This window comes from Lontra canadensis, unplaced genomic scaffold, assembly GCF_010015895.1.
Source record: "Lontra canadensis isolate GAN:19392208 unplaced genomic scaffold, GSC_riverotter_1.0 scaffold35, whole genome shotgun sequence".
Taxonomy (NCBI): Eukaryota; Metazoa; Chordata; class Mammalia; order Carnivora; family Mustelidae; genus Lontra; species Lontra canadensis.
This window is the reverse complement of record NW_022631029.1, coordinates 14,991,604-15,019,331: the sequence shown is the minus strand read 5'-3', so window position 1 is coordinate 15,019,331 and position 27,728 is coordinate 14,991,604. Positions and strand designations below refer to the sequence as shown.

General features: G+C 37.8%; 1 protein-coding gene and 1 pseudogene across 1 annotated transcript; both read left to right on the top strand.

Moving 5' to 3' along the window:
- Positions 1–24,595, top strand: ARF4 (ADP ribosylation factor 4). Its single transcript, XM_032868379.1, has 6 exons — positions 1–403; positions 10,530–10,610; positions 11,072–11,181; positions 16,615–16,686; positions 19,964–20,089; positions 23,361–24,595. Exons 1-6 carry the CDS (start codon positions 337–339, stop codon positions 23,445–23,447), a joined length of 543 nt encoding a protein of 180 aa, XP_032724270.1. The 5' UTR covers positions 1–336; the 3' UTR covers positions 23,448–24,595.
- On the top strand, positions 4,855–19,431 carry LOC116873996 (annotated as a pseudogene).
- Positions 24,596–27,728: the final 3,133 nt, after the last annotated feature.

Below are 27,728 nucleotides of genomic sequence, written 5' to 3'. Positions count from 1 at the left end.
GAAGCGCAGGGGGTTGGGCCCGCGGTGACGCGATTCTGTCCGCGTTGGAGGGGCCGGGCAGCTGCTGGAGTCGCCGCTGCTACCGCGTGACGTGGCATAGCAGAAGCCTAAAACGCCAGACCCGGAGCTGCCGCGCCAGTCGTCGAGCAGGTCCTCGCCCCGTTAGTTCGTGTTCTGGAGCTTCGCCCGACACGCCGGCTAGCGAGCCGTCTCTGCCGCCCTTTTTCTCCCTCAGCTCCTCTTCCTTCGCTCAGTTTGTTGGGAGCGTGAAAGGAGAAGGCCCGGGGACGCCCCAAACCCCTTCTGCTCCTGCCCATCGCAAGTGCCACTACTGCCATGGGCCTCACTATCTCCTCCCTTTTCTCCCGCCTCTTCGGCAAGAAGCAGATGCGCATTTTGATGGGTGAGTGACGGCCCGACAGTCGAGGGCAGGCGGGGTCTTAAGTGCTTGGGGCGGCCTCGGGGCCTGTTTGTCCCTCCGCCCGCTGTGGTGGGGGAGGGGCGGCGGCTCGGGGTCAGGAGGAATTCTTAAGGGGGAACAATGGGGCGAAAGGTGGGCGGTCGCCCCAGATCTGTCTAAGAAGCCGGGCAGGGCCGCGGGACAAGGTTTCTTCCTCTGGCTTTGGCTTTCTCTACTTGATGTTACTGAAATCAGACAGAATTGGGCGGAGATGTGGGGGAAGCGAACTCTTCTGATCTCCCTGAGCCCGGAAGACACTGGCGAGGCCCATTCTGAGAGTGCGGTCTGGCTCCTTCTCCGGTGTGGGCAGCGGTCAGGACGCAGGCAGAACTACTCCAGCCTTCCTCCTCCCCCTTTCTGCTCCGTGTACACACACTGCACACTCCAGTGGTATGTGGAGCGAGCGGTCGCCGGGAGCCCGGAGCCGCCCGAGGCAGGAAGTGACCAGGCCCAGAGCGGGGGCAAGGGAGCACCCTCGGTTTCAGAAGAGTCCGGAGTCCTCAGCGCTCACTTCGCCAAACTTACTTGGCGCTGGATTCCACTTCGTGTTCCTTATTAATGTCCCTGAAAACTGAGTTTATCTTGAATCACTTTTTGGCCACTCTCAAAAAACTAAGTTTGGTTTACTGTCTTTGGTTTTCAAACTAATTTTTATCTAGCTGGTTAAGGTTTAACAAAAAAACTTAATTTTTTAAGCCGATAACAAATTCCTAGTAACTGAACATCGTGACCCTTAATTTTAGGATAGCCTTGTTCAGTAATAATTACAAAGGGTATTTAAAAAGATTCTTGTGGAAAATAAGCTTTTAAGAGCTACTTTTCAACGCCAGTTTTTTGGTTGGTTTTTCAGCTGAGGGAGAAGGGGCTTGTCACTTGGGTGATGTAAAGCAGCCCCTCCCCCATGTTACTGTGAGTCGTTTCTACATCACAGCTAAGCTCTGTGGACCTCAATAATGCGAAAAGGAGCTCCTCTAATTTAAATGTTGAAACTTGGTTATTTAGAAACTTGTTTTTGTAGAGTGCGGAGGAAAAGTTATATTTTCTAGTTTTCTGGTTCTATTTCTACTACTTCTTTGAAAGTTTTCCAAAGCTAGATTCAGTAGTAATTCGAGATGTATGAAGATTACACATTTAGTTCCTTTTTAACTGTTATTTCTGTCTTCTTTACAATTCATGGAATAGTTAATTCTTTCATAAAGGTAAATCAAAATTTTTTCTCTTTAAAGCTTTTTTAGATTTCATTTATAGAGACAATTTTTAAAGGAGGGCAAGCATATTGAGTTTTTAAGGTGGCTGAAAGTTGACAGTCTGAAAAGGATCTGAAGTCATTGGGAGGACTTTGGACTGTGATAAATGAAATTCCAGGCTGTTCCTTAAAGAAATTAACTAGTACCTGGTTTCCAGGAACTAGTTGTGTTCCTGGAAATGTACTATGTTTGTCCTTTTACTTAAGATTTATAGTAAATGAATTGCTGTGTTTTGTACCATTGTGATGGCTTAACGTTTCAGAGGGAGAAGAAAGGTAGAGTTATGCTATAATTACTTTACTGAATTTACTGTATTAGGGGAGCATTTCTCCCCTTATCCCCAAAAAATAACGGTTGAAAGAAAATGGAAAAGCATTTAACTTTGTGTGTTTATGCAAGAGATAGAAGTCATGATTTGGAATTACTTTTTTTATATTAAATATCTTATTACTCTGGTTTCCTATTCTTGTTTTGCTCTTTAATTTTGGGATGATTAGGTTTCCTTGATTAAAAACATTAAAGTTACAAAGTCAAGTTTACTCATCAAATGAAGCATAACCTTAGGGGAGGCTATTGCAGGGGTAGGGAAAGAGGTGATATGGAAGTTTGATAATTGATTTTTTTGGTCCAACTTTGTGAAGTGAATGCATAAATAATCACTCTCAAGGTCTTTCTCTGCTTGTGTTCAAGTTTAGAATTGAGTTAATGATTGCTTTTCTCATATTAATGTTCTCTGGCAGATAAGTGCACTTTTTCTTTATTAGGCTTACATAAAATTCATACCTTCTTGAGTCAGTGACTTTTCCAGACTTTATCATTTTTTTTTAAATTTTATTTATTTGACAGAGAGAGATCACAAGTAGGCAGAGAGGCAGGAGAGAGAGAGAGAGGAGGAAGCAGGCTCCCTGCTAAGCAGACAGCCCGATGCGGGGCTCGATCCCATGACCCTGAGATCATGACCTGAGTTGAAGGCAGAGGCTTAAGCCCACTGATCCACCCAGGCGCCCCCAGACTTTATCATTTTTTAAAAGATTTTATTTATTTGACAGAGATCACAAGCAGGTAGAGGGGCAAGCAGAAGAGAGAGAGGGAAGCAGGCTCTCTGCTCAGCAGAGGCTTTAACCCACTGAGCCACCCAGTCACCCCTCAAATGGTATTTATCTACTGCCATCTTGCCTTTAGGTTTTTCTGGTGGACACACTGTATCTTTGTATTTTATCTAATTCTTCAGAAGTCTGACCATCAAATCTAAAAGTAAGGCTACCAGGTGTACAGAAAAGTAATTATAAGCTTAAGTTTTACTTCTGCCCAATAAATCAGAAATATCTGCACTTTTGAGAAATGTGTTAATTAGCAGCAAATTACCAAAGTCTGAAAGCCATTTGCAATAATGCCAGAGGGTACAACTAAAAATGTACTTTTATCAACTTCTAGTGGCATCAAACTAAAGATTTTTGCCTTTTCTATTGTTTCTTTATATCACATAACTAATCAGAAGGGCTTTTTTTTAAAAGGCTGGCAATTATGTTTTCAACTAATGACCTGAGAAAATGCTCATAATAAGCTAAGTCAAAAAGAAAGAACATAAATTTCCTCTTAAAAGCCTGACAATATAATAAATGTTAACAATAGTGTAATGGTGGAATTATTCTTTCTTATATTTTTAAAATTTCTTAAAAAAGGAACATGTTGTTTTTAGAAAGGGAAAATTTTTTAAATTTTAAAAATTAAAAATCACATAATAAATGTATTTACAAAATATGCCAGGGAGTGGCTCAGTTGGTTAAGCGACTGCCTTCAGCTCAGGTCATGATCCTGGAGTCCCAGGATGGAGTCCACATTGGGCACCCTGCTTGGCAGGGAGTCTCCTTCTCCCTCTGACACTCCCCCTTCTCACGCTCACTCACTCTCTCTCTTCCCTCCCTCTCTCATTCTCTCTCTCAAATAAATAAGATCTTAAAAAAAAAAAAATTTATGCCAGGGAAGGGGCACCTGGATGGCTCAGTCAGTGAAGCGTCTGCCTTCAGCTCAGGTCATGATCTCAGGGTCCTGGAATCTAGCCCTGCATCAGGCTCCTTGCTCAGTGGGGAGCTTGCTTCTCTCTTCCCCTCCACCACTCTCTTGCTCTCTCTCTTTCTCAAATAAATAAAATCCTTTAAAAAAATATATATGCTAGGGAAAAAGCATGAAATCCCACTCTATGGCTCGAAGACTCACTTAAAACATTAGTAATATTTTTCAAATTGGCAAATAGAGGAACCTCTCCGGTCTCCACAAAACCACAGTCACATATAAGACAATACAGAATTACACTGTTATTAGCAATCCTTTAAAAAGCAACATTTTCTCAGCTTTTCAGTGGGGAAAAAAAACAAGTTCAAAGAGCTTAGTATTAATAATTCCTCTACAGAACACATTAGTGTTTTCCAACATAAACAAAACTTGGGGAGCCGTTTCCCAAAATTACACAGGCAAGACACTGGAGATCAGTCTAAAAATAAGGTAATGCAGGGCTACATGAAATATCTAAAATGGGAAACTGTTCATTTTTGAATTTAAGTTCAATAATATTCAATAATATCATTCACCTGAGTGATTTCTCAAAAAAAAAAAAAAACCCTAAATAGACAATTTCTGTTGATCTATACTTTAAGCGACATTACATTTAAAACACTGCATTGGTTTTTAATTAGTTAACTACAAGCTATAACTTCAAACACCTTTTAAAATTATTTAAACTTCTGGGATAACAACTGTAGGAATAAAATGTTAAACTTCACAGTACTTTGGCAAACTAGATTCATGTGCTAACTGCTATCTTTCAGTAACACTTAAAAACGATAAAGACTGGGGACACCTGGGTGACTCAGTGGGTTAAACCTCTGCCTTCGGCTCAGGTCATGATCCCAGGGTCTTGGGATTGAGTCCTGCATCAGGCTCTCTGCTCAGCAGGGAGCCTCTTTCCTTCTCTCTCTCTCTGCCTGCCTCTCTGCCTACTTGTGATCTCTGTCAAATAAATAAAATATTAAAAAAAAATAAATACCATTTAAGAGCTCTGGTATAGATTTAGGGGTTTTTTGGCTTTTGTTTTTAATTTTTAAAAATTGAGATATAATTCATATAACAAAATTTATCCCTTTAAAGTATACAGTTTAGTGGTTTTGCTATATTCACAAACTTGTGTCATCATTGCCACTGTCTTGTCTTTTTTAAAAAAGAGCGCATGGGCGCCTGGGTGGCTCAGTGGGTTAAAGCCTCTGCCTTCGGCTCAGGTCATGGTCCCAGGGTCCTGGGATCGAGCCCCACATCTCTGCTCAGCAGGGAGCCTACTTCCTCCTCTCTCTCTCTGCCTGCCTCTCTGCCTACTTGTGATCTCTGTCTGTCAAATAAATAAATAAAATCTTTAAAAAAATAAATAAAAATAAAAAAGCGCATAAGAGTGTGTGTGTGTGTGTGTGTGCGCGCAGAGGGAGAGAGAATCTTAATCAGGCTCCATGCCCATCGAAGAGCCCAGTAGGGTGCTCAGTCCACCACTGTGAGTTCATAACCTGAGCTGAAATCAAGAGTTGAAGGCTTAACCAACTGAGTCACCCAGGTGCCCCCACCATCACCACTGTCTTAATTATAGAACATTTTCATCAGCCCCGAAAGAAACTCTATACCCATTAGTGGTTACTGCTTCCCTTCTTCCCTGGTTCTGCAACCACTCATCTACTTTTAGTTTCTATGGGTTTGTCTGTTCAGGATAGTTCACATAATGTAATCATACAATGTGTCCTTTATTGCCTAGCTTCTTTCACTGTAGCATAATGTTTTAAAGGTTCATATTATATCATGTGTCAGTACTTTATTCCTTTTTAAGGCTGAAAAGTAATTCCTTTCTATGGATATACCACATTTTGTTTATCCATTCACATTTGATGGAAATCTGGTTGTTTCCACTCTTTTGACTGTTCTAAGTAATGCTGCTATGAACATTTGAAAACAAGTTTTTGTATGGGCATATAATTTTAATTGTCTTGGGTAAATAAATACTTAGGAGTGGAATTGTTGGGTTCTGTGTTAACTATATTTAACACTTTAAGGAACTGACAAAACTGTTTTCCAGAGCAGCTACACCATTTTATATTCTCATCAGGTGTGTCTGAGGGATCTAATTTTTCCATAAGACCTGGAGTTTTGCATCCCTCTTCTACTTTTGTGACTCGGGACATTTCTTAACCTCAGATGCTGCATTTGAAAAAATGGAGGGTAGTTGTAAGGTTTATATTACAAAAATGTATGGAGTCACTTAGTGGTGTGCTTGGAACACAATAAGCACTCAATTTAAATTATTTTTAAGTAATTATGAAGTTGTATTTTAAGTTTCCTTGTAGAAAATTGAAAGATGAAACCATGAAAAAGAAAAATACTCTGTGTGAAATTTTATCTGTCTGAAAATAGACTCTTTTTCATCCCAGTCTCCTTTCTGCATTTTTTTTTTCTCAATTTGAGATCGTGGAATCTAGTGTCTTTAACTTAAAATACAAATATTTCTTGCTGCCACACTTTAGTAGACATACTTTTTAATGATTGGCTAAGAGTTTTGGGGTAGTTTTATTGCTGTTAATATTTTGGTTAAAGTACAGGTCCAGTTAAGTCCAGTTAAGAAGAACAAGTAATTCCAGTATATCTTAAAATACAGTGACTTGTTTATGGGGGTGGACGGGAGGGGAGAGCATTGCTGGAATGTACAGATTAGTCTTATCTTGGCTAGGTGAGAATTGGTTATAGTTTCATTTTGTGGAGAAAACTCATTGCCAAATATTGCAACATTAAGGAAATACGTACTTAAGAAATGACTGAAGTAGCACAAAATTGTTAGACCAACATGTTTTTGAGTAAAGAATTCTATATGATGAGTTTTAAGTGATGGTATGCGTTCATTTGTGCATCTTTAATCTCACAGTAGAATTTTTTTTTTCTTAGATTTTATTTACTTATTTGACACACAGAGAGAGACAGTGAGAGAGGGAATAGAAGCAGGGGGAGTTGGGAGAGGGAGAAGCGGGCTTCCCGCTGAACAGGGAGCCCGATGCGGGCTCAATCCCAGGACCCTGGGATCATGACCTGAGCCTAAGCAGACCCTTAATGACTGAGCCACCTAGGTGCTCCTAGAAATTCCTTTTTTAAAAAAACTTGTGGTTTGCATTTATATAACACTTTTTTGTGAAACTCAAAAGATACCTTCATGATTTTAGAATCTTGTATGTAGCTGTGAGCTATTTAGCTGTTATCTTACAGTTTTTATTTTAAAAATAACTTCCTTAAAAAGCCTTAAGGTTGCATTATTTTGTAAACACTTTCCCCCCCTTTTCATTAAAAATAATTGTATAAAATATATTCAAGGTTTTTAAGCAGTCCTCTTCCTAATAGATACATCAGGAAATGTAACCAGGCCAACGTATTCATAAAGGAAATGTTATTTTGGAATTTTTTTTAAATGAAAGTAACATGTTTGTGTGAAGAAAATTTTAACTTAGAAGTAGAATATTAGTTATGCACACAAGCACGTGTTAACAGTTTTGTTAAAAATTGGGTTACCTCTGTGCTTTTCTATAACTTAAAATATATAATCATAATTTGTCTTGGGTTTCTTTGTTCTGTGTCAGTATTTTTAGATATAAATTGTTTTAGTGATGGTGTGAGGTTTAGTTGGACTTCCAGTGAGGATTAGCAGTTGCTGTAGTTCTCAAAACCTAAATCGTATGGGTGGCTCAGTTGGTAAAGAGTCTGCCTTTGGCTCAGGTCACGATCACAGGGTCCTGGGATTGAGTCTCACTCACATAGGGCTCCTTGCTGAGTGGGGAGCCTCCTTCCTCTCCCTCTGTTGCTCCCCCTGCTTGTGCTCTCTTGCTCTCTGTCAAGAAAATAAATAAATAAATAAATAAATAAATAAATAAATAAATAAATAAAATCTTTAAAAAAATCTAGCTCATGTTTTTCTAATCAACATTTTAGTTTCACTTCTCACTTGGGCTTAATCCTATTTTGACTTAGTTTTTTATTGATTTGTTTGTTTGTTTTTGAGATAGTGCAAGCAGGCGTGGGGTACGGAAAGGGAGAGAATCTTTTTTTTTTTAATATTTTATTTATTTATTAGACAGAGATCACAAGTAGACAGGCAGGCAGAGAGAGAGGTGGGGAAGCAGGCTCCCCACTGAGCAGAGAGCCTGATGTGGGGCTCTATCCCAGAACCCTGGCATTATGACCGGAGCTGAAGGCAGAGGCTTTAACCCACTGAGCCACCCAGGTGCCCCGAAAATATTTTTTTTTTTTTAAGATTTTATTTATTTGAGAGAGATCAAGCATGAGTGGGGTGAGGGGCAGAGGGAGAGCATCAGACTCCCCACTGAGCAGGGAGCTGGATGCAGGGCTTGATTCTAGGACCCTGGGATCATGACCTGAGCCAAAGACAGATGCTTAACTGACTAAGCCACCCAGGCACCCCCAAGAATTTTTTTTTTTTTTTTTAGATTCGTTTATGAGAGAGAGAGAGAGAGTGTGTGTGTGTGTGTGTGTGTGTGCGCGCGCGCGCGCATGCACACGCAGTGGGAGGGACTGAGGGAGAGAATCAAGGACTCCATGCTGAGCGTGGAGCTGGATGCAGGGCTTGATCTCAGGGCCCTGAGATCATAACCTGAGCCGAAACCAGGAGTCAGCTCGTTAACCAACTGCACCACTCAGGTACCCCAGAGAGAGACCCTTAAGCAGGCTCCGCATCCAACACAGAGACTAACTTAGCTCAATCACAAGACCCTGGAATTATGACCTTAGCCAAAGTCAAGAGTCAGATAGACTCTTAACTGACTGAGCCAGCCAGGCACCACCTTTACCTTAGTTACTTAATGGTGAATTTTGCTTTATTTTAAAATTTGGTCAAAATCACCTGAGAAGGACTTACTCTCTCAAGAGACAGCTACTGCTTTTTTTTTTTTTTTTTTTTTTTTTTTTTTTTTTTTTAAATTTGGGGCACCCTGGGATCCAGCCCGATGTTGGGCTTCCTGCTCAACCAGGAGCCTGCTTCTCCCTCTCCATCTCCTGCTGCCACTCCCTCGGCTTGTGCTTTCCTATTCTCTCTGTCAAATAAATAAATAAAATCTTTTTAAAAATTAAAATTGTTATTTAAATTCAATTAATTAACATATAGTATATTACTAGTTTCAGAGGGAGAGTTCAGTAATTTGTCAGTTGCTCATAACACCCAGTGCTCTGTTATATCACATAGAAACAGGTTTTTCAAACAATGAAATAATCATATTGTTCTCCCCATCGTTTTCTGTATTTTTACTGAAGATAACAGACTTCAGGTAGTTAACTTTTGTTTCTTTGGGTGTATTTTAGAAATATATATTTTCTGATTTTTTATTTATATTGTCCTGCACTCAAAAAACAAAGCACCTCCTGGTGCCAGTTGGTTTTTCTTGTGCCCATGAGTGAGGGCTTAGTTGCTCACTCTGTCTAGTAAGTATTACAGTGTTTTGGAAAGAATAAACCTGAATATCTCAGGATGAAGGAGTAGGGAACACAGTTTGATTAAAAGAAACAGAATACAAAGACATAAATTGCCTCAGTGTACAGAAAAATCTTAAAGCTACCTTTGTAGGGTACAGTGCAGAAAAGGTTATATGGGTGGCAGGGGTATGAAATTGCCAATTGAACTGATAAAAAAACTTATTTTCGCAGTAAGGTAAAGTAGGTAAGGGGGGGTGATTTCTGTGTGTGTCTTTTTTTTAACTTAATAGCATTCGCTTCATGTGCCAAGTTACGCTTTGATTTAAATATTTAAAATGCATCTTTGCTTAAATCATGAATGAAGTTGAATTCATTTCAAAATCTGTGATAGCATAAATCTAGATGGCCATATGTGTGATGTCCTTGGAACAATGATACATTCAGTGATGTTATTAGATACTGACCTTCCATTTAAAAGGGTTTGACAATATAGAACGTGATTTTGAGACAGATTTTGAGAGATTCATACTTAAAATATGAGTATTTAATTTGCTCATCACTATCACTGTAATGAAGAGGTATACTCTCTTATTCCAGGATGGATTTTTTTTCCTTCAGAAACAAGCACATTCTTCCCTACTTATATCTGCCTCAAAGGAATCGTTTTTTAAGAATTTAGATGTTCATTACATTGGAGATGACTATAAGACCATTTTTTTTATAACCTAAATTAACCAGTCTTTTGTTCTCATTTCTGTGCATTTGATGTAGGAATGAATTTAGGTAGGGGTAAAATTGGCCTCATCTTCTTTTATTATCATTTAAGGATACTAGTGCACAGTTAACATTTTTTGGTAATTTTTGTTCACTTGTTTTTATGTGTTCTCTGATTCAGTTTGTAACGGGTTTTTAAAAATGATAGTAGTTCATAGAATTAATAAGGACTTGAGTGGAAAAGATCTTAGATTAGATGATTCAGTCTCCTTGTTTTATAGCTAATTCCTCTGGTCTCAGTTTCCTACAGTGACTGGTTTAAAGACATTTGACTAATTTGTGGCAAAGCAAATCTAGAGACTAGCGCCTGAGTCAGTCAGATACTTCTCTCCTTTTCACTACTACATGCTGTCTCTCTAGCTCTAGAAAGAAAAATGGAAAGGCCTTCTGCAGCAAGTGTTGTCTTGGGATTCAGAAACGAAGTAATTTCATTTCTAACTCATTTGGGCCTTGAGCAGTTGACTTATGCTTTCAAACTATAAATTTGTTGTAAAATTAATTCATAGTGTGTGTTCTTTTGGTCTAGATTTAAAATCTTTAATGTCTTTTTCTAGTTGGATTGGATGCTGCTGGCAAGACGACCATTCTGTATAAACTGAAGTTAGGGGAGATAGTCACCACCATTCCTACCATTGGTAAGAAAGTTTACAGATGACTTTAATTATATCGTAATACTATATTATAAAAGAAATAGATATGGTTTAATTTTGAAACAATTTTTAAGGCTTTGTTATTTTGGAGAGCTTTATGTTCACGGAAAAATTGAGAGGAAGATACAGAGATTTCCCGTAAACTTACCCCCGTGTAAATATAGCTTCTCCCTTTATCAGCGTCCTCACTCAATTTGTTACAGTTGATAACTGCATTGACATAGTCATCCAAAGTCCATAGTTTACCTTAGGGTTCACTCTTGGTGTGCTTTCTATGGGTTTGGACAAGTGTACTATGTCATATATCTATCATTATAATTGGCTTAGGTTTTTTCAGTTTGTTGATTATCTAGTAGATTTTTAAAAAGCAATTCTGAGAGAATTCCATAGTAAGGGGTTTTATTTTCCTAATCACATTTTGCACAACTGTCTTTTTTTCTTTGTAGGTTTTAATGTGGAAACGGTAGAATATAAGAACATTTGTTTCACAGTATGGGATGTTGGTGGTCAAGATAAAATTAGGCCTCTCTGGAGGCATTACTTCCAAAACACCCAGGTAAGGAATGCTGTACAGTTTGTATAACTTTTCTTTATGTTTTATGCTTTAAAGTTTCTTTTGATAACTACTATTTAGCTGGGTGTTGGCATTCTTATATGAGTTGGCTTTCTTAATCACCACTTATATATTCTTCAGTGAACACTCTCACTCATGCCTTTGAAGGCTAAATTACCCAGGGGAAAGAGTTACATAGCCATCATAACAATAATTTGGAAGATTAGGTGGCGGTGGTTCTCAAGATTGAACCAGGTGTCTCATCAGTAGTACTGTTTGTTTTGTTCTTAGTCTAGAAAGTAAGGTCTGTGTAACTTTGTCATTTTAATTTTTAATGAATAAAAATCAATTAATAGTCCCCATTTAGCTCAGTTAAGTGTTTACCTTATTAAAATAGACTAAGAAAAAAATATATTGGAGTGCCTCCTGGTGTAGTTGGTTATGCATCTGACTCTTGGTTTCAGCTCAAGGTGTGATCTCAGGGTTGTGAGATAGAGCCTTCACGTTGGGCTCTGGACTCAGTGTGGAACCAGCTTGAGATTTTAATTCTCCTTCTGCCCCTCCTGCTTATTCTCTCTCTTTCTCTTTCTAAAATAAATAAATGAATCTTTAAAAATACATATTTATGTAGATCCACTTCATTGATTTGTATGATATTTTAATATTATCATGTAGTATATATAATAGTGGCATTGGGAAGAGATACTAGTAGTCTGTGAGCAGGAAGTTCTCAAATTTGGCTGCACATTAGAATCACCTGGGGAGCTTTAAAAAAAAATGCCAAAGTGCTGATCATTAACTCCATACCAATTGAATTAGAATCTCGGGGGATTTATTTATTTTATTTTATTTTTATTTATTTATTTTTAAAAGATTGTATTTATTTATTTGACAGAGATCACAAGTAGGCAGAAAGGCAGGCAGAGAGAGAGAGGGAAGCAGGCTATCTGCCGAGTAGAGAGCCTGATGTGGGGCTCGATCCCAGGACCCTGGGATCATGACCTGAGCCGAAGGCTTTAACCCACCGGGCCACTCAGGCTTCTTTCGGGGGATTTAAACTAGGTATCAGTAATGGTCTCCAACTTTGATGTGCATATGAATCACTTGGGTATTAAAATACAGATTAATTTAGTAAGGTCAGACTGAGTAAGGCCTGAGATTCTACATTTCTAGCAGGTTCTTGGGTGGTGGTCCTGCTGGTTTGGGACCTTACTTTGAAGAGCAAGGCTCTGGTATAAGGTATTTCAGCAGCAGCATTGTTGACATTTCAGACTGAGTTAACTGTTTATTGTTGGGGTGAGGGGAGGTTCTCTGCACTGTGGAATGTTTAGTAGCGTCCCCGGCCTCTACCCACTGGATGTCAGTAGCAGACCCCAACCAACCCACTTGCAGTAACCAAAAATACCTCCATATATTCAAATTATGCTCTGGGGATAAAATTGCGCCCTCTTGAGAACCACTCACTACTCTAATCTAATTGTTATGTAGGAGCCAGCTGAAGCCTGGAATGACTTACTAGGACTGGAGAGGTGGTTCTTATTCTAGATTTCTCTTTAACCTCTTTCCAACTCAGTTATGTTTACTACCTGGAGCAGTAAACACAGGAGCGGTTTCTCATCAGTTTTTGTTTACTACTGGAGTTGATGATACAATTTTTAAGTAATGTGTGATGTTACAAGCACTTCATATGTTTAAGATTCGCAGAAGTCATTCTTGTTCTTCCAACTCTTAAAACAGTATGCAAGTGAGGTATATTGCCACCAGGTGGCAGTGAATACCCTAGGTGAGTTGGCTGGAACTGGTTACCAGGTTTAAGTACTGTGTCCTGTTAAATAATGGCATGCTTTTTTATTTAAAAATTAGAATATTTCTGTTCATTAGGTGTGATTAGAAAAGCTATTTTTTAAAAGATTTTATTTATTTATTTGACAAAGAAAGACAGTGAGAGAGGGAACACTAGCAGGGGGAGTAGGAGAGGGAGAGGCAGGCTTCCCGCAGAGTAGGGAGCCTGATGTGGGGCTCAGTGCCAGGACCCTGGGATCATGGCCCAAGCTGAAGGCAGATGCTTAATGACTGAGCCACCCAGGCACCTGGAAAAGCTTTTTTTTTTTTTTTTTTTTTTTAGATTTTATTTATTTGACAGAGATCACAAGTAGGCAGAGAGACAGAGAGAGAGCGGGGAAAGTGGGCTCCTCCCTGAGCAGAGAGCCCAATGTGGGGCTTGATTCCAGGGTCCTGGGATCATGACCTGAGCCTTAGGCAGAGGCTTTAACCCACTGAGCCACCCAGGTGCCCCTGGAAAAGCTATTTTGATGCAAGTCACATGCTTCAAAAAACTTCATTATGGAAATTGTCAAAGGTACACAAAAATAGAGAGAACTAGCATACAAACATCCACGTTTCTATTAGCCAACTTCAATTATTAGGGTATGGCCAATATTGTTTTATTGATGTTTCTTTCTAATAGATTTTTAGATTATTTTAGATTATTATAAAGTAAGTCATCGTCCTTTCATTTAGAGAGTGTTTTTGAAGTAGAATTAGGAACAGTGTAAAACTTTGCTAATCCTCAAGTTGTAATTCTTGACCAAGAGTAACCCTGATCTTGTCCTGCATTTGTTTAGAATGCTTTGCTTTGTAATGTACTTTTGAGTTTTGTTTTGTTTTGCTTTTTAGAGATGAGAGAGAGAGAGAGTGCACTGGTGCATGTATTGGGGAGGGGTAAAGAGATGCCCACCATGGAGCCCAGCATGAGGCTTGATCTCACAACCCTGCAACCATGATCTGAGCCAAAATTAAGTGGTGGACACTTAACTGACTGAGCCACCCAGTTGCCCCATTTACTTTTGAGTTCTTGAGATTAGATCCATTCCTGGCCTCTTTGGATCATCTTATAATCAAAAGTCCTAAGTACTTCTTCCTAGAGAACTCATGTCTGCAGGGAAAGTTTTATGTGTTACCTGAGGTAATCAGCTAAGCTCTTACACCAGCTTTTCTAACATTCCCGATCAGTTCTGTTAGCTATAAAATTAAAAAGAAATGAATACTGTTTAATCATGTTCCTAGAGCCAAGACACACTGTTTATTGTAATAAATTCCTCTTCCCTCATTAGATAATTCCAATTATTTTGCTGTTCTAAATTAGTAAGTACTTGGCCTTTTAAGTAGTCTTTTATTGTAGCAAACTTACTTTAGAATCCTAGTTTTTCTACACTCTTGATTCTAGGTTGTCCCAGGAAGTGCATAACTTTGAATTTATTACTGAAATACTTTTTTCTCTCAAGTGTTACTTTGGAACTGATAGCATTAGTTACATTTTAAAATAGAATAAAAATGGATAGTTAGTAGTCCAGATAAAATTAGATGCCTTTTGGAAGCATTGCCTCTTCTAGAGGAATAGATTTTAAAAAGCAGTAGCTTTTGGAATTAGGAGGGAAAGGGGGAGACAACATTTACTAAATGCCTGTGATAAGCCAAGTGCAGTACTAGATTCTTTTATATCTGTATGATTATGTTTAACAGGCTGATAAAGTTGGCTAGCATGGTTTTATTTCTGTAGAAGAGAAGGCATGTTCCAGGATTAGGTCATTTATGTAATAAGTAGTTTTTGATATTTGAATTTGGATATCTTTCCATTATGCAGTACTGGCTCTCATAGCACCAAAAGTATTTTCAGAGATTAGGATGTTTAAAATGATGGTTTCCAGCAGAGACAAAGGAAATGGGTTTGAAATTTGCTAGACCAAAGAACATCGTCATTTTAATGACCATAGCCTAGAATAAATATTAGGTACCCTGGCAAGCTCAGAACTGTAATTATACTGAGGTGTAAATACAGAATAAAGTAGCTCTTTGTCCTAAACGGATTTTATGCTCTTGGTGGATTTAATCTAGTTATTTATATAAATAAGCATAAGACAGTTTGTGATTAAGTGACAAATGATCAAAAAATACTTCAGTGGTCAGGGTTGTGGAGAGAATAATATTTAAAGTAATCACTTTAGTATTAATAGATTTTAACAAAGCTATCAAGGTAATCTCTCTCTAGTTGAAAATTTTATACTTTTCCATTTGAAAGTTTTTAGAAAAGTTTTAACTGTTTCCTTAATTCCATTTCTTTTCTAGAATAGAATTTTAATGTTTGTGAATATCTGTAGGAGTGGTTACTACTTTTCTTTTTGTTAAGAATTTCATATTGGGGGGCACCTCGCTGACTCAGTCTGTGGAGTGTGACTCTTGATCTCAGGGTTGTGAGTTAAAACCCCACACTGGGCCTAGAGTTTACTTAAAAAATAAATATAAAAGAATTTCTTATTTGATCAAGTCAATAATATTGTGGAGCAGAGCCGACTTTTCCATAACTAAGCCTACAAAAACCATTTTGTGTGCCCCTTCTCCCTCTTTTTTTTAGAAACACTTTGTGCATGCCTTTTACTGAATATGCTAATTAAGTCATTAGATTCATGCATCTTTAGGATCTTTTGTGGTTTATTTTTTTTTTTAAGATTTTATTTATTTATTTGATAGAGAGAGCATGAGAGGGGAGAAGGTCAGAGGGAGAAGCAGACTCCCCATGGAGCTGGGAGCCCGATGTGGGACTCGATCCTGGGACTCCAGGATCATGAGCTGAAGGCAGTCGCTTAACCAACTGAGCCACCCAGGCGCCCTGTGTTTTGTTTTTGTTTTTTTTTTTTAAAGATTCATTTATTTGACAGAGGGAAAGAGAATACAATTAGGCAGAGAGGCAGGCAGAGGGAGAAGGGGAAGCAGGCTCCCTGCTGAGCAGAGAGCCCGATGTGGGGCTTGATCCCAGGACCCTGAGATGGTGAAGTGAGCCAAAGTCAGAGGCTTAACCTACTGAGCCACCTAGGCACTCCGATCTTTCATTAGTTTTTTTTCCTTTTGTTCCCACATAGTGAACCATTCTGTTACTTACAATCTGCACTTAACATGAAAGGGAAGTGGGATAAAATTTATTCATAGTGTAGTTGAGAATAGTGATCGGTTGGTTAAGAGATTTTTTTTAAGATTTTATTTATTTAGAGAGAGCATGTGCATGTGAGTGGGAGAGGGGCAAGAAGGAGACAAAGGAAAAGAATCGCCAGCAGACTTTGTGCTGAGCGTAGCGCCTCATGCGAGGCTTGATCCCACAACCCTGAGATCCTGACCTGAGTCAAAATCAAGAATCAGATCCTCAACTGATTGAGCCACCCAAGCACCTCTACATTTTTTTTTTTAATAACATAAGTCAAAATCACAAACAGTGCTCAAATCTATTTTTAGTACTTAGGGCCCTGTTCTTTTTTGTTGTTCTTTTAATAATGAGACATTGGCTTCTTGATGTTTAATTCAATATGGTTCTTTTGTCTGTAAATATTTAGTGTCTCCTTTAAGGTTAACTGTTGCAGTTTATTTATAAAAACACTTTTTCCCCAGGGTCTTATTTTTGTGGTAGATAGTAATGATCGTGAAAGAATTCAGGAAGGAGCTGAAGAGCTGCAGAAAATGGTAAGAAAGTTTTTTAAATTTGTTATTTCCAAGATGTGTTTTTCAGGGTGACAATGGTGGTGTTAGTGGTTGGTACATCTTAGTGTGATTAGATTACACAAATGAATTGTTTCAGGGCTAGAAAGAACCTTGAGGAACAGTCATCACAGATTCTTAAGAATGCACATAAAAACTGTAGAGCTTTTTAAACAGACCGAAGAGTAGCTACTTCATTAAGTTGGGAGGAGGGCTCAGCTTGTTTTTACCATGCTCCAGGGGTGATAGGTCTCTGGTTTAGGATGTCTCCATTAGTCCAGTGCTTTATTTAATAGATAAAAAATCTATAGGTTTGGAACTTTTGCGATCTAGGAATTTTGGTTCAGATATCTGTTCCCAAGGTCACTGGGTTCAGTTTTCTCTATTCTGTACCTATATAATATATACTCTGAAATATTTCATAGTAGCAGCCATGATAAAGAATTGCACCTATGGTGGTAGCATTTTGGATGATGATGGTATTTTAGCTTTGCCGGGTATCCGATTGTTTTCATGTACAGTTGACCCTTGAACAGCCTGGGGGTTAGGAGTGCCGGCTCATGGCCCACCCACCATGTGGACAGTTGAAAATCCATGTATAACTTTTGAGTCCTCAAAAAATTAACTGCTTTTGCTGGCCACAATTTAGTGCCTCCTGAGGCCATGCCTTTCTGTCCTAGATGGCTTTTCTTCTCACCAGTCAGAATTGGCTGCAACCCAAGAAGCAAGCACCTGCCAAGTCCTCTGACTCTGGAGTGGGAGGTGGGGAGGGTGGGCCAGCACAGGTCTGGTGTCCAGGTGTGCATCCCAAGGACCACTTCACCCTGCTGCTCAGGCTGAGAGCACAGACAAAACAATAACTCCTGGACTATAAATCAGTGGTTGATGCAAATGAAGAAAAAGCTTCAGAACAAATCACATAAGATAAGCAAATTGAAGCTAAAATTGAAGACCTGGAAAGGGAAACTGAAGAGTTAAAAATTGCTTTTGAAATGAAAAAGGCTTGTATTAGATAGGATGCAACTTTGAGCTGCATCCTGGAGCTCATTAAAAAAACCTGGAGAAAATTAACCCCAAGTGTGCTCATGGATAACATGAAACATGTATTAAAGCTAAATTAATAATGAAATCACACCAGGAATCTTGGAATTTGGAGGAAAAACTGATGTTGGAAAGAAGAAATTAGAATTAAGACAAGCTTTAGAAATGTTTTAGAACAAATGTTTAGACAAGGTTTTAGAAATACAGACTGAAAAGAGCAAACAGAAAGATGAATTTGGACAATATGGAAAATTCAGATGAGATAAAGACCATACCATAAAACCTACAGATGGCGATACAGATTACTAAAGTTATTCAGTATGTGTTCCAGAACCTCATTTTAGGGAGTAAAGGCAAGTGGGCAGAGGATTTTGCGTTTAAGGAAACTGTTCTCCAGCTTGACAAGAATCTCACTGTGATCTAGTAAGAATTCTATTTTGACATTTTTTGTTTTGGTCTTTGCTTTGTCATTTAAATAACAGATTTCAAGTAAAATTCTCTTTAGTGTTTCTGGAGCTATTCTAATACTCCAGTTTTTTTGTGGCTTGACACTTTAACATGGAATCTGTTGTTTTAAATATGATAATTAAAGTGACTGGCATACTCGAAAAGAATCTGAAAATCTTAGTCTTGGAAGGGTTCCAAAAGACATCTAATCCAGCTTTCCACTGAATGTGGACATTTTTTCTGCAGCATTCCTGGCAGTCCCACCTCTCATCTGGAATACTTCTATGCATTTGTGAGTCAACTAAAATACTAGAAAAGTTGGAAAACAATATCCACATCCTTGATTTTTTTTTTCAACTGTCAGTTGTATTTTACAGAAATAAATATCACTTTAGATTTATCTCTCACACAAAAAATCTAATAGCTTACTCTTGCCCTTAGCAATAACACTTGATTAACACATAATTTTGAATGTTATGTGTGTTTTATATTGTATTCTTTAATGAAGTAAACTAAGGAAAAAATGTTATTAAGAAAATTACAAGGAAGAGAAAATGCATTTACAGTAATGTGCAGCAAAACAACCATGTATGAAGTTGACCCACACAGTTCATACCCATGTTGTTCAAGGGTCAGCTGTATTTGTATTGTAAAAATTGTTGGGGATATACTTTGTTATGGTTTCAAACTTGGATAACTGTAAAATATTTACTGAAATGAAATCTTAATTCTCATTCGTTGCTTTTAAGATTATATTGCAGTTTGTGCCAGTGTATGTATAACTAAGTCATGGTAGTTTGTCCAAGGAGTTAAATATCATGCCTTCTACTCTTTTTGTAAACAGCTTTATGGAGGTATAATTCATATATCGTAAACGTCACTCATTTAAGATATGTAAGTTACTGGTTTTTAGTATACAGAATTTGCAAACATTAACCACAATCTGATTTTATAACATTTTTATTGACCATAAAGAAATTCCCTAGAACTATTAGTATTTATTCTCCATTTCTTCCTTCAGTGCACCCCAAACCCTCAGCCCTTATGACCACTAATTTACTTTATATGCATATGCCTATTCTAGGCATTCATGTAGATAGAATCCTGTAATACGTGGTTTTTTTAAACTTTTTGTTACTTTTCACTTAGCATTAATTTTCAGCACTCATCCGTGGTGTGGCATGTGTCAGTACTCATTCCTACCAGTGTCTACTCTTGTATTTACTTCTATTATTGTTCTATTACTTATTATTTACTCCTGTATTATTTATTATTATACTCTTACATTATTCTTGTATTTTTTTTTCACGATACTGCTAATGCCCTAGTCATTGTACTGTTGTCCTCCTGTTGTCTAGCCCTGCTGGCTGGAAAGGAATAAAAGTCCAAAAAGAGTCCTCTACTACTGGGTACCATAAGATGCTGCTGTAAATATTTATTTCCATATGTGTTTCTTGTCCTTACCAATCCTGACTCTTAATGGGTGATCATGAAAGCTCAGATGAATGATTTACTTTAATGGAGTGCAGGATGATTGGCTTGAAAAATAGTTTTGCTTTACTTGAAAGGCATATGAGATTTTGCTTGGGTTTTAAAAATTGAAGGGTATAAGATGTAAGTGTCCCTGAACTTTATGTTGTCAAATTAGGTTGATGTTTAATAATGTGTTCAAGGTTGAATAAGTGGTATATACAGGAAGACAGTGTTTTACCTACTTTGTCACAGTGATTGAGTTCAGATTGTTAGTTGTTAACATCTTAGCTTTTATTTTCAGCTTCAGGAAGATGAGTTGCGAGATGCAGTGTTGCTGCTTTTTGCGAACAAACAGGATTTGCCAAATGCTATGGCCATCAGTGAAATGACAGATAAATTAGGTCTTCAGTCTCTTCGTAACAGAACAGTAAGTATTTGGAGGTTCATGTTAATCTCCTGACTTAGAATTAATGTAATTGTTTAAGGAAGTATTCACTTCAATACATATTAAGCAATTGTCCCTTTTGGACAGATAATGAGCATACCATTTTTTAAAAAATACAGTAATACACTACAAACATGAGCCCTTCCAGACTTTTATAAATGTGTGTTCAATTTTTAAACTATGTTAATATCTCCCCCGCCCTTGCCAAGAGAGGAGTAGAGAGAAAGAGAGAGAGAAAGAATCCCAGGCAGGCTCCATGGCCAGTGCAGAGCCCAACATGGGCCTCCATCTCATGACCCTGATATCATGACCTCAGCCAAAATCAGGATTCGGACACTTATGAAAGTGGCCACCCAGGCGCCCCTCTGTTTTTTAACTTTTAATATTTATCTTTTAAGGAGCCAAATGTTTAAATACCTTTATTTCATTTGATTTTTGTTAACTTTATCTTTAAAACATTTGTGTATCAATAAAGATGTAATTTTTTTTTAAAGATTTTATTTATTTATTTGACAGATCACAAGTAGGCAGAGAGGCAGGCAGAGAGAGAGGGGGAAGCAGGCTCCCCGCTGAGCAGAGAGCCTAACACGGGGCTTGATCCCAGGACCCTGAGACAATGACCTGAGCCGAAGGCAGAGGCTTAACCCGCTAAGCCTCCCAGGCACCCCATCTAAAGATTATTGATATTGTCTGTTTTAATTTTATATCTTTCAAAGAGCTCTGCAGCAAGTATTTTGTAATTTGGTTTTCTTACTAAAACTGCAGTATTTTTGCAGCCATATTTTAAATATTTTTTATTAACATATAATGTATTATTAGCCCCAGGGGTACAGGTTTGTGAATCACCAGGTTTACACACTTCACAGCACTCAACATGAGCACATACCCTCCACAATGTCCATAACCCAGCCACCCTCTCCTTACCCACTTCTCCCCAGCAACCCTCAGTTTGTTTTGTGAGATTAAGAGTCTCTTATGGTTTGTCTCCTTCCCGATCCCATCTTGTTTCATTTTTTCCTTCCCTATCCCCTAAACACCCCACGTTGGCTCTCAAATTCTTCATATCAGGGAGATTATATGATAATTGTCTTTCTCTGATTGACTTATTTCACGATTGACTTATTTTGCCCAGCATAATATCCTCTAGTTCCATCCACGTCGTTGCGAAAGGCAAGATTTCATTTCTTTCTTTTTAAGATTTTATTTATTTATTTATTTGACAGAGATCACAAGTAGGCAGAGAGGCAGGCAGAGAGAGAGGGGGAAGCAGGCTCCCTGCTGAGCAGAGAGCCTGATGTGGGGCTTGATTCCAGGACCCTGGGATCATAACCTGAGTTGAAGGCAGAGGCTTTAACCCACTGAGCCACCCAGGTGCCCCAAGATTTCATTTCTTTTGATTGCTGCATAGTGCAGCCGTATTTTAGATAATCTTGGTTTATACTGTTTACCTTTTAACATCCAAAGCTTGTGAACTATCGTTATGACATTAAACAAGTTTTGAATTTAAAATTAAAAGAAACATTATGGCTCAGTGGCTCAGTGGGTTAAAGCCTCGGGCTTCAGTTCGGCTCAAGTCATGATCCCAGGGTCCTGGGATCGAGCCCCACATCCAGCTCTCTGCTCGGCAGGGAGCCTGCTTCCTCCTCTCTCTCTGCCTGCCTCTCTGCCTACTGGTGATCTCTGTCTGTCAAATAAATAAATAAAATAAAATCTTTTATGAAAATAATTAAAAAAAAGAAATATCATACTTGTTCTCCAGTAGCTTGTTTTAGATCAGTGATTTAAATACCGCCAAATTCGGGGCGCCTGGGTGGCTCAGTGGATTAAAGCCTCTGCCTTCAGCTCAGGTCGTGATCTCAGGGTCCTGGGATCGAGCCCCGCATCGGGCTCTCTGCTCAGCAGGAAGCCCGCTTCCTCCTCTCTCTCTCTGTCTACTTGTGATTTCTGTCAAATAAATAAATAAAATCTTAAAAAAAAAAAATAAATAAACTCTTTAAATACCGCCAAATTCAATCTACTGTTTTATATGTAAATATGATATCACAAACTTTAATGTGACTTGTGCTTTACAGTGGTTTTTCACTAAGTTGTCAACAAGGCAGATACTGTGCTATGGCAGTATCTGTATAGGCTGTTTGAGATGTACCAGGCTGATTTAAACAAGATAAACTGTAAATGGTACCAGTTTTCAGGGCTGTGAAGATGAGAATTTGTACCTTTAACCAGCCTTCTAGGTTACTGGGGTGTTTGTTATTCAAATAATTATTGCCAGAATGGTATACTTGCATTGCCCTTGTGATATTAAAGTAAGGTCTTTATTGTAAGACAGAATAAAATAGGTTAGTAAAGAAAAGTAATAAAAATAAACTATTGCTTAAAAAATGAACTATTGCTTAAAGGAAATTAAATTGTTCTCTAGATCTTTTTCTTGCTCTTTGTTAACATTTCACGGCATTTCATACACTTCCTGTTACCACCAAAAAGTGAAACTTTTTGGAATGCAAAGACTAAAGATAGTGGAATTATTTGAAAAGCTTGCCTCCAGTATCAACAGTGCCTATTCTTTTCTAAAATTTTGCCTCCTGTACTTTGAATGTAGTTTTATGGGAAGCAAAAGAGGGTCAGAAGGACCTGATGGGTCCCCTTAAGTAGTTACTAATCTTCCTGTGAACTTTCTTTTCAGATTAAGGAGTGGATTGTTGATAAAATCTAATGAATGGGTAGGAGTAGCTTTAATTGAGACAGGAGTTTTGTGAGAAGTGTGTATGAGAACACTGTAGTTCTGTATATATAATTCTATATAGTTACTGAGATTATTAAATACAAAAGTCATGGTGAGATGTAAACTGTATTTACTTCCCTTTTTTTTTTTTTTTTTTTAAATTTATTTATCAGAAATCACAAGTAGGCAGAGAGGCAGGCAGAGACAGAGAGAGGGGGAAGCAGGCTCCCCACCGAGTGGAGAGCCTGATGTGGGGCTCAATCCCAGGACCCTGGGATCATGACCTGAGCCGAAGGCAGAGGCTTTAACCCACTGAGCCACCCAGGCGCCCTCTGTATTTACTTCTTTATTTCTATAGTTTTATATATTAGTGTTTTGTTTCCCTTTTCCTGTACATGTATGGTAACTGCTGACTAAATATTATGCTTGCACAGTTGGGCGGAAATACTTAATGTTCTGATTAAGAAATTTTAAAGACTGGTTTTATATAATGTTCTGTTAATCAAGTATTTTCTTGTTCTTTCTTTACAGTGGTATGTTCAAGCCACTTGTGCTACACAAGGAACTGGTCTGTATGAGGGACTTGACTGGCTGTCAAACGAGCTTTCAAAACGTTAAATGAAACTGGATCTAACCAAGGACACATTTGATAGAATTGGTCTAGGCTTGTTACAACAAAATTAGTTTGCATCTTGGTTATTAAACAGTATCTGGGACTGGTTTGGGCAGAATATTACAGCGTTTAAACTTATTTTGTTGCCAATTATTGTTTACCAAGTGTAATATTGCTATTTAGCAATATGCTTGGTTTTAAAGAAATTCTCCTTAACTTGGGAAAAAAGTGTCCTCTTTTAATTTTAATTCCCTTAAGCCCAAATGCCTGGACATAGCTATTGTGACACCTTTAAATAAATCCGTTTTGAATGTTTTTTGAGCCCACACGAAATAATGTTTTAAAGTTTTCCCCTTGCTACTTTACTGATACCTTTATCATTCCTGGGGCGGTCTGCTGATTTAAAAAAATGTAGCATTCCATTTGTATTTATTTTTCTCCCTTGCCAAAACGTTTTTCTAATACTGCTTGTACCAGCCAGGGAAATGCTCCAAAACACTATTCAGATCTCTTGCACTGAGGAACTTCTATTTTTCCCCCCTTATTGAACCTGGCTTTCATCAGCCAAGCTTACCTTAGTGTGGTTTGGATTTGATAGCTAATTAGTTCAGTGCTGGTTGCAAAGAGTTCATATTGAGATGATTTTTAATACCCAGCAGATTGTCTTCCTTTATATTGTATCTTTTTTATGTTGCATGTTGCTTTTTGGTATCAGCCTGACTCTTTGCCCAGTATATGATAGTTCTGCTGATGTTTATTGTTTATTGGTGAACACATCTTCATTAAGAGTTTTTGAAAAACTTATCAAACTCAGTAAGTTTTCTTCATAACCCATTTGGAATTATTCCTAATAAAATGATAAAAATATGTAATGTGTGTGTTCTTTTTGAGTCTAGAAGATATTTGAAATGGATTTTCTTATTTAGCACAGTTAATTTGCATATATTGCATTTTTGTAAACAATAATACAGGTCTCAATGAGTTTACTAATTGTTTAAATTGGAAAATAAGGTATGGGTTGCTATCATGTGTATAACAGAGTGGGGAGTAGCTTCAGAATTTTAGTTTCCTTTAATAAAATAGAACTTGACACTGTACATTTCTAAACTCACATCAAGAGTAAAAAGCTGTAATAAAATGAACTGCCCAAAAAGCATGTATGCATGTGTTTGTTTCACAACTAATGCTAGTTAAAAAAATGGAAGTGCTGTTGGCGTGGCACAATGCAGACCTCAAAGGATATGCTGCTCTCTTCCGTCACGGAGTTAATAAGCACATTTAGTTTTAGCTCCACATATTTCAAAACTTCTGTGGAGAGCTGCATGTAACGAATTCTTTGTTAATAAGGCAATAACGGTATATATAGTTAATGAACTACATTTATGAGATTATTAAGGACTCATCTTCGTAACCTTATGAGTAACTAACTTAGTTTGTCAACAATATTTTATGTATCTTACACATCTTTCAAATTCTTAGTGGCTTTTACAGCTTCACATAAATTTCTGGATTGAAATCTTATTTCCAAACCAACTATATGCTAGTAAAATGATACATATTTTTGAATCATAAAAAAGAAATGCCAGAACAAGTGAAAGGAAATGGGAATTAAGTAGTTGATGATTGTCATGCAGGTTACTGGAGTAAAGTGTGTGTTTAACATGGGTTACTCGATGTAATTGCGACATTGTAGCCCCCTGGATGAATTCTCCCTTCTGTCTGAACGAGAAAGTTATCCTTCCTAGTTGGATAAAACTAAGATATGATGTAGTATGTGTAGTTCTGTGGGTTTCAGCTAGGTTATATTAAACTTCCAGTAGGTCCAGTGTTGTGATCATAATTAAATGACCACTGTATTTTAAAAACAAACCCAGAATGCTTTCACAAACTGAAAAAAGGACCAATTAGAATCCATATAATCTTATTTGGTAGTAAAGCAGCTCTTACTATCATTGTTGGAAAGGATTGCATTTCTAGAATCTATAAAATTGCCTACTTTTCACCAAATGGGTTAGATTTGCAAGATCACTTTTTTTTTTTTTTAAAGGGAAACATTTATTTCGTAACTTGGCAAAACTCGGCATGTTTTTTATCCCAAGAAATTACATTCGTGGGGCTCTTGGGTGGCTTAGTTAAGTGTCTGTCCTCTGCTCAAGTCATGATCCAGGGTCCTGGGATTGGGCCCCATTGTGGGCTCACTGCTCAGCTTGACCCCTCTCTCGTGCGTGGGTGAGCACGTGCTCTATCTCATGCACATGCTCTCTCAATAAAATCTTTAAAAAAATTACTCTGTTTTTTGTCCTAGTGGTGGTAGTTCTTTAAGTCAAATTGAGAAGTTCCTCCCCCCACCCAAAATAGAAGTGAGTAAATTCTTTGGGGAAAAAGTATAAATTAAGAGGTAACCCCCATAATGCCTTTCTCTGTGTTTTAACATTCTTTGCAAATGATGTGAACTTAGAAAGTCGTTATCACTGTCCTAACTTAATTGACATGCTTAGTACTCTTAGGAAATACTTGACACCATCAAGATTCAGTGCTTACTATTTACATAAATATTAACCTTAGTGTTGGTCACTCAATAAGAGGTGTCTGTGACCTCCCCTATTAATACAGAACAGTTGATTATGTGCCTAGATTAAAAAGTATTCTATCAAATAATTGTTAAGTATGTTAATAGAGAAACTGAAGAGGAATTGTGGTTCTCTTAAAGACTGATGAGTAACAGCATTGGAGTTGAGGATAAAACCATTATCTGTTTTCTAACCCTCTGACCAGTAAGCTTTTTGGGGGGCAGGTGAGCATAATATTATCCATTGTCCTTTGTCTAACTTACTGAGTTACTTTCCTATGGTGTAATATCTTGGTATTTTGTTACATGTTTCATGTTACATGTTTACATGAATTTCCCCCTTCACCTTATGTATTCTCTATTGAAAATTCAAGTGAAATGTTATTTTAATGTTTGAGAGTATTCATGTTCTATTCACTGAGACTTCCAGTTTTCTTTAGCATATGTACAAAATTATCTCATGTATTAGTAATCACTTTCAGATCATTTATTGGGGTCAGACTTTTTTTTTTAAGATCTTATTTTGGGGCACCTGGGTGGCTTAGTTTCTATTGGACTGCCTTTGGCTCAGGTCATGAGGTCCTGGTATCAAGCCCCATGTCAGGCTCCTTGCTCAACAAGAAGCCTGCTTCTCCCTCTCCCGCTCCCACTGCTTGTGTTCCCTCTTGCTGTCTCTGTCTCTCTGTCAAATAAATTTTAAAATCTTAAAAAAAAAATAAAGATATTTAGGGGTGCCTGAGTGGCGAAGTCAGTTGAGCACATGATCTCAGTCATGAGATTGAGCCCTGCATGGGACTCTCCGCTCAGCGGGGTTTCTCTCTTCCTCTGCCACTTCCTCTCCTCCTCTGCTCGCTCTCTCTGAAATAGATAAAGTCTTCAAAAAATAAAGATTTTAACTAATCTATACCCAACGTGGGGGTTGAACTCAGCCTTGAGATCAAGTCACATGCTCTACCTACTGAGCCAGTCAGGCACCACTGGGGGGGCGGGTGTCAAATTTTATGTTAAGGTTCATGGGATCTATAGTGATGTCCTCTCTTTCTGATACTAGTAATTTGTGTCCTTTTTTTTAGTTTGGCTAGAGGCTTCTCTGTTTAACCTTTTTAAAGAATCAGCTTTTGGTTTAATTGGCTTTCTCCATTGATTTCCTGTTTCCATTGGTACCTGCTGATTTTTATTATTTTTTATTTAATTTGCTCCTTTTTTTCAGTTTCCTAAGGTGGAAACTTTGATGATTGATTTTAGGTCTTTTCTAATGTTTGAATTAAATGCTGTAAATTTTCCTATAAGGACTTTACATCCCACAAATTTTGCTAAGTTTTTATTTTCATGTAGTTCAAAATATATTTAAATCCTGAAAGATTTCTTCTTTGACTCATGCATTATTTAGAAGTGTGTTAAGTGGGGATTAAGTGGTTTTTTTTTTTTTCTTGTATAATTCCATTGTGGTCTGAATGTAGACACTGTAGGATTTCTGTTCTTTTAAATTTGTCCAGGTGTATTTTATAGCCAAGAATGTCTTGATGAATGTTCCATGTGAGCTTAAAATGAATGTGTGTATTCTGCTCTTAATGGGTAGATGTCATTTAAATTGAGTTGATGGTTGGTTTTGGTTTTAGCTATTTTCTTACTGGTTTTCTGCCTGCTCAGTCAGTCAGAGGGCTGTTGGACTCAGACAGTTCTCCTTGCAATTCTCGGTTTTTGCCTCACCTCATGT